Source organism: Pogona vitticeps, chromosome 13, assembly GCF_051106095.1.
Source record: "Pogona vitticeps strain Pit_001003342236 chromosome 13, PviZW2.1, whole genome shotgun sequence".
In the NCBI taxonomy this organism is placed as follows: Eukaryota; Metazoa; Chordata; class Lepidosauria; order Squamata; family Agamidae; genus Pogona; species Pogona vitticeps.
Genome location: NC_135795.1, coordinates 11,686,479 through 11,707,100, shown reverse-complemented (window position 1 = coordinate 11,707,100; position 20,622 = coordinate 11,686,479). Strand labels below are relative to the sequence as shown.

The window sequence follows — 20,622 nt, the reverse complement described above, 5'->3', positions numbered from 1 at the left end:
CATTTTGTAAAATGAGCAAATAACTGTTTAAATTGTATCCCCGCTATAACAATCAGACATTTTCAACATTTAAGGAATTCACTTGCCTAAGAACATGCTCTCTGTAATATTTAGTTTGACTCTGCAGCTAATTACTTTTGAAATGTAACTTTCCAAGCTGTGGTTTCATGGAAGACGGACCCAGCCACTCCTTGCTTTGTTTTGCCTACAGAACATGTATTCTGCAACCCTTTGAACCATAATTAATTGTAACAAGCTGCTACCCAGGAAAAGCAAAAGGTGCCATTAGCAGGATATCTTTTGACTGGCACAGTGTTACTATTATATCCATGCCAGCCAATGTGTGAAAACGATGAAAATGAGCTGTAACCAGTGTCAAGCGCCTTGCCCTCCAACATGACCATAAGAAATTTGGAAACTTTTGGTTCTGTTTCAGATTAACAGAAGCTTGCTATATTATCTAAATCTGGACAAACATTGGACAAATGTCTATGGTTAGTTTTTTTAAAAGTACATTTCAGACTATAGTTCAAGAACTTTGCTTGTTTCAGCTAGGAATTGTAAAGATCAGACTTCAGATGATATGCTAAATCATAGTTAATGTAAAACTGAAGCAAAATATTCCAATTTTTTACCACTCTGTCCATGGGGACAAGAAATGGGGAAGCACATAGTGTGGTTTTTGCCTGAAAGAAACATTAGAGACATTGTATGCATTACATTCTACCAGAGCTTCAAAATGTTCTTTTTTGGAACTATAAGTTATATTCCTCCTCTAGCCAGAATAGCTAGTTGGTGATGCTAGGGAATTCTGGGAGCTGTAGTCCAAAAGGGACCTCTTCCAAGCCTTGCAGCTAGACAAAATGCTATGCCTTAATGATTCCAGCATCAAATCTTCTAAACAATCACAACTCAGAATAGGATTTTTTTTTAATTTCTTAAACTACAAATCCCATAATTCCCCATTCTGGGAATTCTACTTAACAGACAGACATCTAAATTGGGTTCACCCAGGAGAAAGGCCTCAAATAGAAGCTTCTGAGGTTCAACTACGTCTAGCTGTGCTTAACTTCCTCTTCAGACATAATACTCCCAGGTTGTTACTACTCCTATGACAGTAACAGGAGGTTTGGGTGGAGCCTCCAATCTTTCTAGTTGGTCCTTTTTCCCCACGTGAGTTAAATTTAGGAATCTGTCTACCAAGCAGACCTCTCAGAATGGTGAATTATGAGGTTTGTAGGCCAAGAAATCAAAATATTCACCTCTGCTTACAACCCATCATGACAAATGGAGGATACTTTGGTGAGGTGAGAACAGAACTTAGGTAATCACACTTTTGTGTGTGAATGAACAAAACAATCAAATGCTGCTTTAGTACAGCACAGGTGTACATAGCCTCTGATTACAAATTAGCAACTTAGGTGCCTGATACAGTGGGATCCTGTGCGAAGAAACTATTTTCTTGCTGGTGATTAAACTTTATTTTCAAAGTACATGAATATGAAGAAGCACCATGAGATGGTACAGGCACTAGCCAATACAGACTCACTACAAGACTGTTCAATAAATCTTAAACTTCCCAAAGGTAAGTAGTACCTACTAATAAAAGCCATATTGCTGTATAAGTAGCAGCATGGACTTATTATAGTATCCTATCAGTGTATTTTAACTTATTGAATATGCTTCTTTTTACTTCTTACTTCTTTTTACAGTACTAACATGTGGACAGCGGATCTGCTTAACAAAATCCGTGCATATGTCCATGCTCAGAATATTGTAATTACTTCTGCTAATTTACAGGTTTGTATATATTGATGTCCTGCAATAATTTCAATAAAACTAAGAAAGAATGTTAAGAATATTTAGGAGTGAAGTCTGATGGTTCTTCTCTGGTGTAGCTGTTGTTACATACAGCACTGATGTTACCTGTCTGTCATGGGTTTGGAGGGAAAGTTCCATCCTATGGGGAGTGGAAGGCGGGACATCAGGAGGAGGGGCTGTACTGTATATATATATGTGATGCCTGTGTGGTGAGAGAGAGATGCTGAGAGACGCTGGGATGTGACGAAGCAGCAGCTGGGAAGAAGAAGCTGTTGTGGAAGTCTGTGTGTCAGACAGGGTACTACTGTGTGTCAGAGTACCAACCTGATAGGTTCAGGTGTCTGTTGGTTAGCCAGAACTGATAGGTTCAGGGTCTGTGCTTTAAGTTAAGGGTTCTGTGTGAACCAAACTGTATGTATGTATGAGTGAGAATAAGCCACGTTACTTTATCCTATTCACCTGATTGTTTATTTTTCCCTGTGTGTATTTAAAATAAACCTTATTCTTTATTGTTTAAAAATCCATCCCTGGTCTGTGTGACTTCTTACAGGGAATGGTTGGTGGCAGCTTAGTGTAACTGTGTGACATATCCCAGTAGGTCTGGGTTTGTCACATTGATTGGTGTCCAGCGTGTGGGATACGACTGGTCCAGTTGTCCAGCGGTCCAGCAAAGCCTTGGCAAGTGTGCCCAGAGCAAGGGGGGTCTAGTCAGGGACAGTCTGAGGCGTGTAGGTAATCTTCTAGGTGTACCTCACGGGGAGGTGCGCTAGTAGAAGAACGTGCCAACTGGGGAGACTTAGATTAAGGTGCTCTGAGGCAGCCTAGTTTTGGCGGGAAAAAGCTGAGGCAAAACTGCGTAGTAACAGTGAGCTAGCTTGCCAGCTGAGAGGCCCAGCAGAGGGGGGTAGGCTCTGACTCGATACTGTTGCAAGTTAGTGCTGAAGAACAGCAGCAATCTCTAGGGAGAGCTGGTTCTGAGGCAAGAGGAAAAAAGTGGTCGTTTTATTTTGAGGCTTGACTTTTAAAGCAGCCTGTTCTGAGGGGGGATTATGCCCTTGACTCGAAGCCAGATGGCCGACATGAGTGAAGTGAAAGACCCCCAGATTGACCAAGGTTCTGAGGATGAATTTGGCTCAGTGCAAGGTGACAGCACAGGAGAGCAGAACCCAGAACTCAGAAAATTGCTCATAGCCCAACAGCATGAACTGAGGATGAGGCAATTTGAAATGGAGGAAAGGGAAAGAGAAGAAAGGGAAAGAGAGAAACAGCGGCAATTTGAAATAGAGAGAATGGAGAGGGAGGAAAGAATGGAGAGAGAGAAAATGGCGTTTGAATTAAGAAAACTGGAACTGATGAACCAGAACAATAATAATAATAGGGATTCTGAGGGAGGCCAATTGTCTAAAGCTGACCTGAAGAAATTCCCTGTGTACCACAAGGGAGATTGTCCTGAGGTGTTCTTTTCCTTAGTGGAAAGAGCGTTTGTGGACTTCTCAGTGAGGGAAACTGAGAAGATGACCATCATGCGATCTTTAATCAGTGGTAGCCTGGCTGAGGTTTATGCCGAGATGCCTGAGGAACTGATGAAAGATTTTGCAGAGTTTAAAAAACTGGTGTTTGCCAGACATGGGATAAATGCAGAGCAGCTGAGACAAAGATTCAGGTCCCTCACCAAGAAGCCAGAACAGACTTTTACCCAAGTGGGGGCCCAATTGGTGAGGCTGCTTGAGAAATGGCTATCGCAGGAGGGAACAGAGACCTATGAGCAGCTTAAAGACTTGATAGCACTGGAACAGTTCTATTCAGTCCTGCATGGGGAATTGAAATTCCAGGTGAGGGAAAGGAAACCGAAATCTGTGGCAGCAGCCGCAGAGATCGCAGATTTTATTTCCCAAATAAGAAAGCCCTTGGGTGAGGGGAAATCTGTAGGTAAACCCAAAGAAACCTACAGCAAGTACTCTCAGGGACCAGGGAAAAGCCAGCAAGGGGGAGGGGCCCATGGTGAAGGGAAGCCCTCAGACATGAAACTAAGACCTCAGATTTTGGAGGGAAAACCAAAACAAGATGAGAGAGAATCAAAATACACCAGAAAATGCTATTTCTGTCAGGGAAAGGGTCATCTAATCTGAGAATGTGAGAAATTAAAGCAGCTAAAAGGAATGGTGCCTCAGAATGCTAGTGGGACCAAGCCAAAAGCTGTGTTCTGTGTCCAGAAAGAGCAAGGCTCAGTGTCACTGAGGGAGCCTGTTGCCATGGCTACTCAGTCTGGAACAGCTACCTCTGCTGATCAGGCTGAGGAAAATGGTCCTCTTGTGGAGGTAAAGCGCTGCTTGCTGGTGAAAACAGATTCTCAGTTGTTTGAGACAGCAGGGGTGGACGTAGGAATACTTGATCGTCAGTATAGGGGGCTGCGGGACACTTGTTCCCAGGTAACCCTGTGCCATCCAGATATTATTCCTAGGGAGTTTATAATCCCAAATGAGAGCATGAAGGTGGCAGGGATTGAGGGGCAGGTAATCTCTCTGCCAGTAGCAGAGGTACCTGTCAACTTTCAAGGCTGGAGGGGAGCTTGGCGGCTAGCGATTTCATCGACTCTGCCAGCAGCCGTGCTCGTGGGAAATGACCTGGCTGAACATGTGAAACGGGTGCTAGTGATTACACGCTCACAAGCCACCACGGGGACAGTTCAGGGGGGTAATGATGAGCCAGAGACGGAAGCAGAGGGGAGTTCAGAAGCTGTGGTGGAAACCTTAGCCACAGACAGCAGATTTGGACAGGAGCAAAAGGCAGACGCCACTCTCCAAAAGTGTTTTGAACAGGTGACTGACGCCCAGCTAACACCTGAAACCCCAGTGAGATTTATAGAGAAAAAGGGGATTTTATATAGAGAAACCCTGAGGAATATCTCAAAAGGGGGAGATGGGATCAGAAGTCAGCTGGTGGTACCTGAAAAGTATCGCCCCATGATCTTGCAAAGGGGTCACTCTGACATGTCTGCTGCACACTTAGGGGTGAAAGGGCCCCTTGATTTGATCAAACAAAATTGGGAGCAGATCACCCAGGATGACCCACAAGACGTTGTGACATACCTAGACACCTTGATGAATGACCTAAGGAGAAATCTAGAGCTGGCAGCAGAAAACCTGCAAGCTCAGAAGGTCAGACAGAAAACATGGTATGACCACAAAGCTAGAGAGAGGCACTTTGACCCAGGGGAGGAAGTGCTTTGGCTTAGGCCCTGCAGAGAGAATAAACTGCAGCTCAAATGGGCAGGACCATATAGGGTCATTTCCAAGATGTCAGACCTGAACTACCTAATAGAGCAGGAGGAGAACCAAGCAAGGAGGGTGGTTCATGTGAATGCCCTAAAACCCTACTACAGAGGGGAACAGAGGGTTTTATTCGCGATAAAAGCAGCTGAGAGTGAGGAAGCTGAATTACCCTTCTGGGAGGGTAGAGGGGAAGTAAAATACAACCCAGAGGAGGTAAAGATCAGTCCTGCACTCACCCAAGACCAGCAGCAAGAACTAAAAATGCTGCTTAGTAAATATCAACAGGTGTTTTCCAACAAGCCGGGGATAGTGAAGGGAGTGATGCATCGGATCCACACAGGGGATGCACCCCCGCAGGCAGTATCCCCATACCGAGTAACGGGACCCTATAGGGACAAGGTGCGGAAGGAGCTGGACGAGATGCTTAGGGAGAACATAATCGTCCCCTCTTCTAGCCCTTGGTCCTCTCCGATAGTCCTTGTGGACAAGCCTGATGGGAGCATTAGGTTTTGTGTCGATTACAGGAAATTAAACCGTGTAACCACTCCTGATGCCTACCCAATGCCCAGGCTAGACAACCTGATTGAAACCATAGGGGGTTGTCGGTTCATCTCATCATTGGACCTGGTAAAGGGATATTGGCAATTAAGAATTGATCCCAGGGATCAAGAAAAGACTGCCTTTTGCAGCCCTTTTGGTCTCTATGAGTTTCGAGTCCTGAGCTTTGGTCTCAGAAATGCACCAGCCACATTCCAAAGGCTGATGGACCAGACCTTGGCAGGGCTCAGTGACTTTACAGTGGCCTACATTGACGACATAGGGATCTTCAGTAATACCTGGGAAGATCACCTGATACACCTGGAGTTAGTGCTGCAGAGGTTAAGTGCAGCAGGGCTAACAGTAAAGGCCAGCAAGTGTCAGCTGGGTAGCCCAGAAATAAAATACTTGGGTCACATGGTAGGGGGAGGAATGATAAAACCCCTGGAGGCCAAAATAGAAGCTGTTCGTGATTGGCCTAGACCCAACACCAAGAAAAAAGTCAAATCATTTCTTGGGTTGGTGGGCTACTACAGAAAGTTCATCCCGAGGTTTAGCGAGATTGCGGCTCCGCTGACCGATCTGACGAGGAAGAAGGCTGATGACCGCATCCCGTGGACCAGCGACTGTGAGGCGGCGTTCCAGAGGTTGAAGGAGGCGTTAATCAACTATCCTGTCCTGCGTGCTCCAGACTTCGACCGGGAGTTCATCATCTACACCGATGCGTCTAACAGCGGGGTAGGAGCAGTTCTGTGCCAGGAGGATGAGAATGGTGACCAGCATCCAGTGTCCTACCTAAGTAGGAAACTTCAAAAAGGTGAGAGACATTTGGCAACCGTGGAGAAGGAGTGTTTGGCCATAGTCTACGCGATCCAGAAGGCCAAGCCTTACATCTGGGGAAGACATTTTGTTCTGTGTACTGACCATTCACCATTACAATGGTTAAAGACAATGAAAACCCACAATAGCAAACTTATGAGGTGGGCTTTAAACCTACAGGACTATGACTTTGAAGTGAAGGTGGTCAGAGGGTCAGTGAACTGTGTTGCTGACGCCTTATCAAGAAGACCTGAAGAATGAAGACGGCGAAAGAACATGGACTATGTGTATATAATGATGACAAAAAGTTAAATGTACCTGGTTTTGAATTTGGTTTGTATGAATAAAGGTAAATGGATGTAATGTATATGGTAAATGTTTAAAATGCCTAATTGCTATGGTTTGACTTAGAATGTAAGGATAAGTAAGTATTATATGGTATGTATAACTGTTTTTGTGTATTTTATCAAGGTTGTTTTTTGGTGAAAAGCACGTTAGCTTTCCCCCTACAAAACAACTTATAAAGAGGGGAGGTGTTACATACAGCACTGATGTTACCTGTCTGTCATGGGTTTGGAGGGAAAGTTCCATCCTATGGGGAGTGGAAGGCGGGACATCAGGAGGAGGGGCTGTACTGTATATATATATGTGATGCCTGTGTGGTGAGAGAGAGATGCTGAGAGACGCTGGGATGTGACGAAGCAGCAGCTGGGAAGAAGAAGCTGTTGTGGAAGTCTGTGTGTCAGACAGGGTACTACTGTGTGTCAGAGTACCAACCTGATAGGTTCAGGTGTCTGTTGGTTAGCCAGAACTGATAGGTTCAGGGTCTGTGCTTTAAGTTAAGGGTTCTGTGTGAACCAAACTGTATGTATGTATGAGTGAGAATAAGCCACGTTACTTTATCCTATTCACCTGATTGTTTATTTTTCCCTGTGTGTATTTAAAATAAACCTTATTCTTTATTGTTTAAAAATCCATCCCTGGTCTGTGTGACTTCTTACAGGGAATGGTTGGTGGCAGCTTAGTGTAACTGTGTGACATATCCCAGTAGGTCTGGGTTTGTCACAGCTATGATTAAGATATAGAATCGGGGCCTGTCCTATCTTGAAGAGAGGCCATGTTGTGCCCTGGGCCAGAGAAAGGAAATATTTGTTTTCTTGGACTACAGCTTCCACAGCCCTGCAGCTACGGGATTCTGGGAGTTATAGTTCAAAAAACCAAAATGTTTCCTATCTCTATCCTGAGCAAAATTGTTAATAGGAAAAGAGTGTGCTTTCTAAGCAATGTGCCCCATGAGCGCTTACAATCTGTAATGTACTGGTACATTTTTATATACAATGTTCATTATAACAGGCCCCCAAATGTAGTCCAAACAGTGCTGATAACTATGCTTATCCTATTCCACAAATCAGATCTGGGAGTTTTTATCTCTATCACAAGCCTGTCTTTTGTCAGGCTAATAGGTCTTAATTCCGTATTCAAGACCAAGCCATTCCAAAGTACTTTGCTTTGCAACCAGAACATCAACACCGTGGTAGAAAAACTCATTGCCTCCTGCTACTCTGAGGGCTGCAACTGCACTTGGAGAGGGAGGCAACCGGAAGTGGTAACAAATGTCTTCATCACCTCTCATTCAAAAAGCCATGCTGCTTTGACCCTGAGAGCCGCTTGCAATGGTGCCTTTCCAGCCTCATGTGCAGTATTGCGAGATTCAAGTGGTATCAAAGACCACCATGCAGCTTCCTAGGAGATTGCACCCAGTCCAGCCTTCACTAGGATCTCCCCCTTCACGGATTGCTGCCTTGTCATGGCAAAGGGGCTTGAGTCATTCAGAGAAGCTATGGGCTATGCCGTGCAAGGACACCCAAGACGGACAGGTCATAGTGGAGAGTTCCAACTAAATGCAATCCACCTGGAGCAGGAACTGGCAAGTCACTCCAATCTTTGCCAAGAAAACTCCATGAATAGAAACAAAAGGCTAAAAGATATGATGCTGGAAGATGGGCCCCTCAGGTTGGAAGGTGTCCCACATGCTACTGAGGAAGAGCGGAGGACAAGTACAAGTAGCTCCAGAGCTGATGAAGTGGATGGGCCAAAGCCGAAAGGACGCTCAGCTGCGGACGCGCCTGGAAGTGAAAGGAAAGTCCGATGCTGGAAAGAAAAATACTGCATAGGAACCTGGAATGTAAGATCTAAGAACTTTGGTAAGTTGGATCTGGTCCAACAGGAGATGGCAAGAATAAACATTGGCATCCTGGGCGTCAGTGAACTAAAATAGACGGGAATTGGCAAATTCAATTTGGATGATTATATCTACTATTGTGGGCAAGAATTCCATAGAAGGAATGGAGTAGCCCTCATGGTCAACAAAAGAGTGGGGAAAGCTGTAATGGGATACAATCTCAAAAATGATAGAATGATTTCAATACGAATCCAAGGCAGACCTTGGTAAGTTGGATGTGGTCAAACAGGAGATGGCAAGAATAAACATTGGGAAAAGCTGTACTGGGATACAATGTCAAAAATGATAGAATGATTTCAATACGAATCCAAGGCAGACCCTTCAACATCACAGTAATCCAAGTTTATGCACCAACCACCAATGGTGAGGAGGCTGAGACTGACAAATTCTATGAAGCCTTACAACACATTCTAGAACTGACACCAAAGAAAGATATTCTTCTCATTCTAGGGGATTGGATTTGCTAAAATAGGGAGTCAAGAGATAAAAGGAACAACAGGTAAGTTTGGCCTTGGAGTTCAAAATGAAGTGGGGCAAAGGCTAAAATCCTGGTGGGAGCAGCTGTACAAAGCCTGGGAAAAGCAAACCCCTCCTAACCCTTGTCTGCTGGACATTGGTGACATTGCAAGGGGTTATCCACTGGACATCCCAATGGTCCACCCCTTGGTCTCAGGATTTGGCCCTGAACTCTCAGGGTTGCTTCTGATCTTGCAGCTCTGAAAAATATAGTATTGGATGCAATTCTGTGCATATGCTAGGCAAGTTTAAGGAGGGGAAAGAAACAAATGCTATAGATAGTCCACGATTAGAAGAAGCAAATCCATAACTAGTAAAAACGTCTGAGTGCAGGAGCTTTGCTTGTCTCCAGGACTATGCAAATTAGCCTACTTTTTTGGTGATAGGTCCCTAGAACTTAAGCACAGGCTTTCTCCATCACAAAAAAGAAACCTGACTCATTCATCTTTCTTTAACATCAATGTGCTTCAGGCCCTCATTGTGGGCTATTTATAACATCTGTTTCTGTGCCAGGCCTGGTGCTTTCATCTTGGCTTGCTAGGGAAGAAAAGTGTCTCTGGTTTAATTATCCCTTAAAGGTTTTTTGGAGAGCATTTCCTAAATGTGAAGGACCAAAGATTTTATATCCTCGATTGAAGCCCCTTGTTTATCCTGGCATAAAGAATTTTCATGCCTACATTGGGGGGGGGGGGCAGGGGGATAATGAATTTTGCATTCTTTCTTCTCTTCACCTCTTTACCCTGTTTTTCAGGTTTCTGTCAAAAATTACCTGGAGAATCTCTTATCCCATCCCAAAGTGTTGTTGTCAGAGTTTCAGCAGATGAATCATCGACGTTTTCACACTGCACTGAAATATCTCTTTGGTAAAGAGCAGGGCTATCTGGTAAGGTGGTTTTGGTTATGGCACATGACAAGTGGAACAGTTCGCAACCATATCGACTTTTTGTTACATTTTGCATCATCAGGGTGGGGGAAAGTTGGCCCTCTGGATGTTGGGCAACTGAACTGTGAAGTCTTATCCCAAATAGCCAGTGAAAAGAGGTTTTATGAATAGTAGCCCCATAAGGACTGAGTACTGGTCACAGAATTAGAACTGCTGGGGTGTGGGGAGAACCAGGTCCATGGGGTGGGTACCTTGTATGAGAGTGGGACGTGGTAGTGCTGCAGGTTAAACAGCAGAAGCCTCTGTGCTTCAAGGTCAGAAGACCAGCCGCCGTAAGATCGAATCCACGCGACAGAGTGAGCCCCCGTTGCTTGTCCCAGCTCCTGCCAACCTAGCGGTTCAAAAGCATGCAAAAATGCAAAATGCGAGTAAATAAATAGCTACCACCATAGTGGGAAGGTAACAGCATTATGTACCTAGTGCTGGCCACATGACCACGGAAACTGTCTTCAGACAAACGCTGGCTCTACGGCTTGGAGACGGGGATGAGCACCACGCCCTAGAGTTGGACACGACTGGACCAAATGTCAAGGGGAACCTTTACCTTTACCTTTTACCTTGTATGAGAAGGCTGGCTTAAGAGGTTCAAGAAACACTTCACCACTGCAGTCGTTATTGCAGGATCCACATGCCACTGCTCCCAGTCATTTCTATATTTATACTCTTTGCTAAACAGGAATTGGGAAATGTTGTTATCGACCTAGCTGGGATAAGAGAAAGGATTTTCCAAAGTCCAGGAGGAAACAGAACCTTGTTCCATATTATTCTGGAGAAATGCTTTCCAACACTGGATTCGGCAGAATGCGTGGGCGCATTAAGTCAGATCCTTCGAGAATCTTCAGTTACTTACCTCCAGGCTTACACCATATCAAGCCTCCCAAAACATCTTCCAGAAGATGCTTTTCGAAACCTGTAAGCTCCTTTCTTCCCTGTTCATTCTTCTAGGTGATGACTGGTTTTGGAAAGATGACCTAAGGGTTCACCTTAGCTTTCAGAACATTTGGGGGATATTTTTTTAAGTTGTACTGGAGGATCCTGAAACTGTTTGGCTAATGTTAGCAAATGAAACACTGGTAATCCATCCTGTATTACACGTCTCTTTTAGATCAATGGTATTCAAAGACCTATATGACAGAATACCAGCAAATGCACAACGGGCTTTGTATGGTTGGATGACACAGATCCTACAAAGGAACTACAGTGTTGATGGTAGGTTAAATATGAATAATTGGCAAGATGTGTCCCCTCCGCAAACCAGGGAATTCACAATAACCACCTGGTAGAATTCGGCATCCACAGTGGTTACAGAATACAAACCTTGTTGGTGGCAGGTGGGCAGGGTTAGGGTGGAATGGAATGCATTTGAGGAAAGGGCTTGGCTGCTGGTACATAGGTTGGTTCTAAACCCTAAAAAGAAGCGCAGCGAATGTTGACATTTTGTTGATGTCCCCTTTTTTTAAAAAATCAACTATATTTTCAGTTATTAATATTTTAATGTTGTGGGTATTCCACATTCAGATAATTCGTCTTCATGGGTCAGTGCAGAAAGCCTTTGGATTCTAGGAAGATATATGATTCATCTCCCAGTAGAAACAATCAGAAAAATTAATCCCTATGAAGTAAGTGAAAAAAAATGAAGCTTGTGCAACACTTTCAAGTTTTGTGGGGCTATTTGCTTATGGTTGTTGTGGGTTTTTCGGGCTTCTTGGCCGTGTTCTGAAGGTTTTTCCTAATGTTTTGCCAGTCTCTGTGGCCGGCATCTTCAGCGGACAGCAAACTCTGCTATTTGCTTACTTAGAGATCTGCTGATGAACCTTACAAATGCAAAGGAGTCTTTTCTTATTCAGTGGTGGAACAGACAACATGAGCAATTAGAACCACAACAAAATGCTACAATATGCGCAGCAACGGCACCAAAACAGAAGCTGCTTGTAGAATTGCAAAGTTCAAGGGCCCCTTTTAATTCAAATTCAGATAACAATTCAATGCATTTTTTTTTCTCAAATGGGTTGGGTGTCCAATAGCCAGAAAAATCAGAGTCCATGTGAAATCTTCAAAACCCTAAAACAAAATATCAGTTCAACTGTATGCAATTCATCAATTCAGTAGGTGGATTCACCCCTCCAGCACAAACATATAGGAATGATGCCTAAACCAAGCTGGCAGGGGCCTCAGCAGTCCAAGCAGCCATGGCAACTCTCCTATTCTTTCTCCATCCTAACCCTTTAGGCTGAACCGGTATTTCATAGGGGTTACGCATGCACCCAATACTGACTATGGAATCATTCCTTTGCAGTCAAATCAATTATTGTAGTTCCCGAAACTGTTAATTAAAGGCACATAAGGCATATCGACACACCCCTCTTGGTGTTCCCGGTGAATGTTTCCAATGTTGCTGTCCCTGAAATGCACTGAAAGTTCTATATGAAAAACTATTGCAGAATTGGTTCAGTGGATGCAAAATAGGATATGATGAGGGTGATGTGAAATGTCTGTCAGAGATCAAGTGGGTGCATCCTGGCACAGCATTTCCTAAGTCATGCGCCCTGGAAATGTATTTGCTTCCACTCTGTGATTGGTCATGCCCACAGGTTTTATTTATATGCCTCATTGTACAGGCATAGCGTCTTTGAACGATTTATTTCTGTTGGGATAACCCTCTGGTGGAATAACATTTTCACTTTCTAAGTGTGAAGACGGCATCTGATAATTTTGGATTGATAATTATTTGGGGCAAAATAGATCTCTTTCTGACCTTCCCAGAATATTAGCAAAGATCTTGTTAGTTGCTCCTGCAGGCATAAAAACAAACAATATAACTCTTGGAGGCAAATTGCGTCATACTGAATCGACAATTCAGGGTGCAACAACTAGTATCCCCAGTGATTTCTTTACTTGAGGGAATTCACCTCCAAAAATCATGCAGTTTGCATTAGGCCAGTGCAAAATCCTAGTAAGATTTTGGCTTTAAGAATTAGAGACATTTTATATGCCTTTGTCTGTATCTATCTGTGAAATGGACGTTTAATGTACTTCGTTAGTTCAGTCCCTAATCAAACATCTTTCTCTTTTATGTCAATTAGATGAGGCTGTACATCAGCTACGACAATGCCACAAAGCAGCTTGATACTGTCTTTGATATCACCCCAGATCATGCCCACGCTTTCTTGGAAAGAATAAACGCATCCGGCTTCGATATGAAAAATACTTCAACTCTCTATAGGCGAGTCCTGTTATTTAAGATTATGTTTTGAAGTACTGTAGGTTTTTTGCAGGCTATGCATGGGGAAAAGAAGGTGCTCAGTGTTCCAAGGATTCCTTCTCATATGTTACATTGGCGATTTTGATGAAGGACAGTATTCAGACAGATCATAGTTCTATTGCCTTAATGATTATTGTGGTGCTGTTCCAGGAGGGCTGTGTAACCTAATGAAATCTCTCATCTGGCTCAAAGTTAATTACTCTGAGCTAAATGGCAGGGTAATTAGAACATTATATTATCTTGGTCTGGTCCTCACAACAGTCTCAGAAGGTAGAACAATATTATTCAAACAGAGACCGGGGGGCTGTCTTTCACAAATGCTTCAGCCATGGATTTCCTGCCTCAGCCATTGGAACTCATCTATGACTCTACAGTTCAGAAGAGGAATGGAGAGAGCACAATGTCAGAACTATTTTCTTTTCTTTTCTTTCTTTTTGTTACCGTAGGACAATGTCCTAATGCCTGAGGCACTTAAGTCAACATTAACCCTACAATTCTAGAATCCCATCACCCTCATTTAACAGACAGAGGAAGTGCTGTGTTGTTAAATTCATGACAAAGATGACTCCCTGTTCATGATGTAAATGGGCTTGATACCAGGGTAATGTGTGCAGAATTACACCTGGCTTAATACACTCTACATCAACTGCAACTCACTGATGGTATGTGTAGGGAAAAAGCTTGCTATTAATGTCTGTGTCCTTTCGTACAGATTAGGTTTGTTGGTTTGTTTTTACAAAGACCTGGAAGAGGTGGATGCCAATGTGGCCCGGGTTTTGCTTCACCAAATGATTAAATGTAACCAACTGAGAGGTTTCCAGGCTGACGTTCAGAAGGTGAGTTCAGAACAGGAGTGAACAGTAATGAAATCTCACCCTTCTCCCATCTTTGTCAAGTCTTCTACCCTTCCTGACAGGTTAATGCCTCTTCTATCCTGACATCATCCTATGGTGCTTTCCCAGTTATTTCACATCGGTCTCCCCCATTTTAAAATTGGATTAAGTCATCCAGAAGGCTTACATAGAACTCATGCAGAGGAAGGAAAAGTCTTCTCCGGTTAGTCACGATTTGTTGATGAAAGACAGTAGAGCTTGCCAAGTCATGTGTCCAGACAGCTTTAGTTACATCTTTTTAAACCCTTCTCCAATCCTTCAGAAATAAAATCTTAAATCAAATCCACTGCCCTGATAGAGTACCACTTCTGGGACTATTTTTTGTTGGAATTCTGTTTTAGTAAAAAAAAAATTTTTTTGTACTAATGAAAAGCATCTTACTGGGCTAATAAAAAGCTTCCTGCTCGGAGCTTTTGACACAGAAATATCAAAGTCAGTGTCAGAAAGTGAGCTTTAATCTCTAGAGCAAAATTCATGGTGGCTGCGGGCTTGTATTCGAACCCTTCAACAAGGGTTGAGTGAGACATGGTGAAAATTCATGGTGAGAAAAGATTGCCAAAAAAAAAAAATAAACATGATCTCATAAGATATGTTCCTTTTAGCAACTAGGAATTTAACTAAGGAGGAATTGAGGGACATTTTTTCAGAGCAGACCCATGTCATCATGGGTGAAGTATTAGAGTAAACTCTAAACTCTTTAATGACTAGAAGTGGCTCATCATAGGCATTGTTCAGTCTCGAGAGACTATGGTAATGTGCTCTATATGGAGGACTTTGACGCTGTATGCGAAGCTGGAGTGTCCTCTCCAGAGCACGAAGCCTGGGTAAAATAATATGGAGGATAGGCTGTTACCCGAGCAGCAAATCCCCCCTCTCCACGTCACTGAATTACTCAAATGGAAAGGCAAGAGCCAATACAACTGGTTCCAGCAATGTCGCAGGAGTTGACAGAACAATACGAACTCCAGATTTTGTCTAGAGGTTAACTCCTGAAGCCTTTTCCATTAGTGGATATAGCCACAAGGCAGTGGAGGTTTGAAATCTGAGTTTTCCTTCTCCTAGATGGGCTGCCTTCCCAGGTTAAGGAGTCCCACCTACCTGGGCTGCTCCCTTGCTGCATGATACATTAGCATTAGAGGAAGTCAGAGGAAGAAGAAAATAACCAAACCATGGCTAGTTGCAGCCTTTTCATTAGTGGGGTTCCAAACTGGCTGGAATGCTCAGTGGTTTAGGTCTCTGGCCGTGGAGGCGGAGGTTGGGAGTTCGATTCCTCCACTGGGCCTCCTGTAAGTAGAGCCAGCCTGGGAAGCTGCAAAGACCCAGGACACCCCCAGTGGAAGGGAAGGGGAAACCACTTCTGAGTAGTCTCTAACTAGAAAATCCTGAAAATTGACTTAACGGCACATGAAAAAAGACGTGGGGTTCCTACTTCATGCCAGCAACTTAAAATCCTCATTACACATCTCACACAAAGCTCAAGACAACATAGGCGCTGTTTGAAAATACTGTATTTTTCACTCCATAAGATGCACCTTTCCATAAGACGCACCAATTTTTTTAGGAGAAGAAAACAGGAAATATAATGTGTTTTTTTTTTGCTCCATAAGATGCACAGACTTTCCACCCCCCTGTTTTGTGGGGGAAAAGTGTGTCTTATGGTGCGAAAAATACGGTACTTTGTTTAAGTGCGGTGTACTTTGCTAGTTGAATCTATGCAGTCAGAAGCAATCATTGCTGAGCATAATGGAGTATGTTTTCAGGGAACCATGCATGTAGGAACATAAGTCATGCTGGTCTTTATAAATTTGATGATGTGCATCATACTACTGCTCCTTATGTGCTGTCTCTCTGTGTATTTATAGCAAAAGTATAAATGTTTTTTATGGAATACAACTCCCATCACCCACCCACCAAACAGTATGGGAGTTGTAGTCCAGAAGAGAAACATGTCCAGTCTCTGAGTTACATAGAAACACTGCTGCCATGATCCATTGAATTCAAAAGGGATGGCTATGTACTGTATGCCACTGTTAGCCTTTCTCCATCAACTCTGTAAAGGACTTTTTTCATGGTTTCAGCTCAAATCCCAGCTTCTTGACATTGCCATACAAAACCAGACGCTGAATGATACTCTTGGGTCGCTCTCCGATGCTGTTGTGGGCCTGACCACCAACCAGCTGGAATCTCTTTCACCGGAGGCTGTGCACAGCACGATCTCCACATTAAACCAAGTATCTGGATGGTCCAAAAGCCAAATCATGATTTTATCCAGCAAGTACCTGATGTATGAAAAGGTACGTTGAGGGAATTCCATGCAAATGGAAGGAAAAAGCAAAATATGTTCACAAAACCACATCAGTACCACAATAGGTATTGAGATTGACCCAGTCTAAGAAATATGAAGCTGGGTCATGGTTTGTTTTAATTCCATAGTGGTTCAAAAATGGACAGTACTGTACTTTATTCTGTATTTTACCTTGGGTAGCCCAGGTATTCTTCAACTGCGATTCCCATAAGCCTTCACCAACAGCTGTGCTGGCCGGGTTTCTAGGAACTGCAGTCTAAGAACATCTGGTTTACCCAAGGTTGGGAAAGACTGTTATAGATTATAATTGTTACAGTGGCTGGAATCCTCTTGGTGTCTGCGTAAGGTCAGCGTAACTTGCTGTGACTAATTGCAGCTAATTAACAAAGTGCTGGGGTGCATCTCGGTTGTGCAACTGGGTGCATGACAAGACACCCAACTGAGATGCACCCCAGCACTTCATTAATTAGCCACAATTAGCTGCAGCAAATTACACAAACTTGGATATTAATATGAGACCTAAAATGAAATACATGCCGCTTTTTAAATAAAAGCACCGTCAGTTTAATTAACTTTCTGTTCCAAGTGCAAACAATGAACTCACACAATTGATTCAATAGTCATTATCTGCATTTCAGTCAAATTCAATGTACAGTGAATGGCAGTCAGACTGAGAAAACATAGAGTCCTACTAGAATAAAATGTAGAAAAAAGAGAGGAGCAAAATCGGGGAGTACAAGGGGACAGAGAAAGAAAAAAGACCAGTGGGGAGGGATCCCTGGAGGAGAAGGTATATGAGGCAGCACCATTCTGCCCACAGTCAAACCCCAATGAACCAACCAAACCTCGTGCATATAGATCAGTTTATACATGTACTTACATAGATGAAGTCTTAGCATATGTCAAACACATTCAAAAATTGCAAGAGCAGTTATACTGTATTTTCTTCTAACAACTGTGGGATTACTCAGGTTTTCACTCCTATAAATCCTTCATTTACACACACAGACACACACTTGAAAACATACTTTGTTTTTATTGCATCTCTTATGGGAACGTAATTATAACTATGATGACTGGAATGTGTATTTAAAATGACTTTATCCTGCATGAACCCACACAGGTTAGACAGGGAATACCCATAGCCCAGAAGACTTCTGCATACATTGTGCAAAAAACACATGACAATTTTACATGACTGTTCGATTCATATCCCAACTTTTCTCCCAAGAGTTCTGAGTGGTTCTTCTTCCAGTTTTATTCTAACAACAACCCTGTGATGTAGGATAGTTTCATGGGAGCTTTGTGGCCATGGGGATATGAACCTTTGTCTTGCACGTTTCTAAACACTCTAACATGTACTCTCCAGAAACCATGACAAATCTGCTGAGATGTCTTCCTTTTGCTTCCTGCCTAGGCTTTATCATTTCATAATGTCAGCCAGATGGGGCCTTTGATGATTGGGATTAGCACTCAGTTGTTTCACAGCATGAACCCCAGCGAGCTGGCTCAGGTCATTAGAGGAGCATTAGTTCAACGAGCAGCTGATTTGTCACCTGCCCAACGACAAGGCATCCTCCGGAAGGTATTGATAAACCTTTGTGTGTAAAGAGTCGGCAAATGAAATCCAAACACCTGATTTTTATAGGATTGGATTGGGCAGAGAGGGGATTCAACCTCTTTTGCTAGTTTAACACCTGCCACCTTTAGGGCTCATCCAGACAGAGCGTTTATTTGATCCAAACATACTCCAAGTCTAGTAACTAACACTCTTGGTATTTTTCCTTCCAACCACCTGATGAAAGGCTTTCCTTGCCCAAAAAAGTGATAAGACAGTGATAATATCTCCTCCTCATTTTTTTCTCCCCTAAAGATTGATTGTGTTTTGCTTTGGTTTGTTGTGTGTGTGTTGGGGGGGGGTAATGTTTAATACAATGACACTTCCCATTCAATTAATTTTTGCAGCTATAGCTTCTCAGACAAAAACTTTCAATTTGCAATCAGTTACCATGGGATAAACACAATGTACAAGATAAACCCTGATAGGAGAAGGTTTGTAAGAATATTTTTGAAAAGATTGCTATATCTTCTTAGCAGAGACACGAGGAGAAGAGATATTAAAAGAGTGTGTTTCTAACAGGACAGGAATTCCAGGAAGCCCCTGTACTTCCTGATGATGTAAAAGTACAAGCCAAGAGAAAATGGGGGGGGGGAGTTTTTCTCCCAGCATGAAGAATCCACAAAGGGTGTTGGAAAGTTCCTTTTCTACACCACAACTCCCAGCATCCCCATCCTGTCTGAAAAAAAGAGCTTTCCCAAGGTTGACACAAAGGACGCGCACTGTTCACTCAAGTACGAAAGAGGCTCATCTCACTGATCCTTGACCTACGAATAGGGGAAAAATGCACAGAAACAAAGGATTGTGATATCCTCAGGTGCAAGAATCCATGCTAGCAAGCTGTGGATTGGTTGAACTGTGAAATCACCTTTGGGGGATTCAGCATCTTTCTCTGGGCATCTGATCTACGTAGCACGGTAAATCCACCATCTGTAAGAGCTGTTTTTGCTTCCTATGCTGTGCTTGCATGCATGGCCCACCATCCCATTTGGTTGGCCCTGGAAGGAGGCAACTTTCTCAAATTACTTTCAGTTATCTAATTTATTATTTCTGGGCACGTAACAAGAGCCTCCATGCAAAAATCAAATGGACCTCACGGGGGCATGACATGGTATGTAGGGCTCCTTTCCTGCCATAAGGACTTAAAGATAGAAGTAGGTTACTTCCTGGATCCTCAGTGTGTTTGAATCCACCCTGGCTTTGTGCTCAGTGCATTGTTTAGCTTGTGAGTTACCTGTGGTATCACATATTGCAAATACTGCTGTTGATATTTGTGTGTTGGTGGAGATGGATCAAAGACAAAAAGTAGGACTCTTCCATGAACTCAGTAAAGCTGTTTCTGCCCCTTGATGTATCTCAGTAGCTGGCTGGCTGGCTCAGTGAGTTAGACAGAGGTTGGGAGTTTGATTCCCCACTGTGCCTTCCAGGAGAAGAACCAACCTGGATGGCCTTGGGCAAGCTCCATAGTCCCAAGGTTGCCCCAGAAGAAGGAGAGGGCAAAGCACTTCTGAGTCCTCTCTACCTAGAAAATCCTGAAAAGGTCACCATAAATCAGAATTGACTTGACAACATACAAGGTATCCCAGTAAGTGCATATAAAGGTAAAGTAAAGGTTCCCCTTGACATTTAGTTCAGTCGTGTCCGACTCTAGGGCAGGGTGCTCATCCCTGTTTTTTAGCTGTAGAGCCAGCTGTCCTCTGAAGATGCCGACCACAGAGACTGGTGAAATGTTAGGAAGAACAACCTTCAGAATATGGCCAAGGAGCCTGAAAAACCCACAACAACCATTAGATCCCTGCTGTGAAAGCCTTTGCGAATACATTGTAGAGCCAGCGTTTGACCAAAGACAGTGTCCGTGGTCACGTGGCCAACACGACTAGACATGGGATGCTGTGAGCTTCCCACTGAGGTGGTACCTATTTATCTACTCACATTTTTACATGCCTTCAAACTGCTAGGTTGGCAGGAGCTGGGATAAGTGATGGAAGCTCACTCCGTCATGTGGATTCACTGTTACAACTGCTTGGTCTTCTGACCTTGCAGCACAGAGGCTTCTGCGGTTTAACCTGCAGCGCCACCACGTCCCACCAATAAGTGCATATACAGTGTATTTAAAGAAACCCGGGCTGGGTGGTGGTGGGTCCTTTTTTCTTCAAGGAACTTCCTTGTTCAGCTTCATCAGCAAAGGTCACCCAACAGAATAACAATGCTTCTGTGTTGGCCTTCATCACAATTGCACACATAGAAAGCCAGCTATAGAGGCTTCTGTACTCAGGCACAGGATTCGCCCTGTTTTATAATGAATAGATTTCTTGAAAGAAGAGTTGGTTTTTCTCTTTTACTTCTCTGTGAGCATGCTGAGTATTTACTCTTAATTCATAGGAATAAGTTCAT

At 43.4% G+C, this 20,622-nt stretch overlaps 1 protein-coding gene across 1 annotated transcript in view; it reads left to right on the top strand.

The window, feature by feature from the left end:
* Positions 1-20,622, top strand: part of OTOA (otoancorin) — a 54,227-nt gene that overhangs the window by 1,521 nt on the left and 32,084 nt on the right. The window contains exons 5-13 of the mRNA XM_078381522.1: positions 1,713-1,800; positions 9,959-10,090; positions 10,827-11,062; positions 11,256-11,359; positions 11,669-11,769; positions 13,234-13,373; positions 14,125-14,248; positions 16,384-16,599; positions 18,028-18,195. Coding sequence (XP_078237648.1) covers positions 1,713-1,800; positions 9,959-10,090; positions 10,827-11,062; positions 11,256-11,359; positions 11,669-11,769; positions 13,234-13,373; positions 14,125-14,248; positions 16,384-16,599; positions 18,028-18,195 — 1,309 coding nt within the window. The remainder of the gene's footprint in view (positions 1-1,712; positions 1,801-9,958; positions 10,091-10,826; positions 11,063-11,255; positions 11,360-11,668; positions 11,770-13,233; positions 13,374-14,124; positions 14,249-16,383; positions 16,600-18,027; positions 18,196-20,622) is intronic.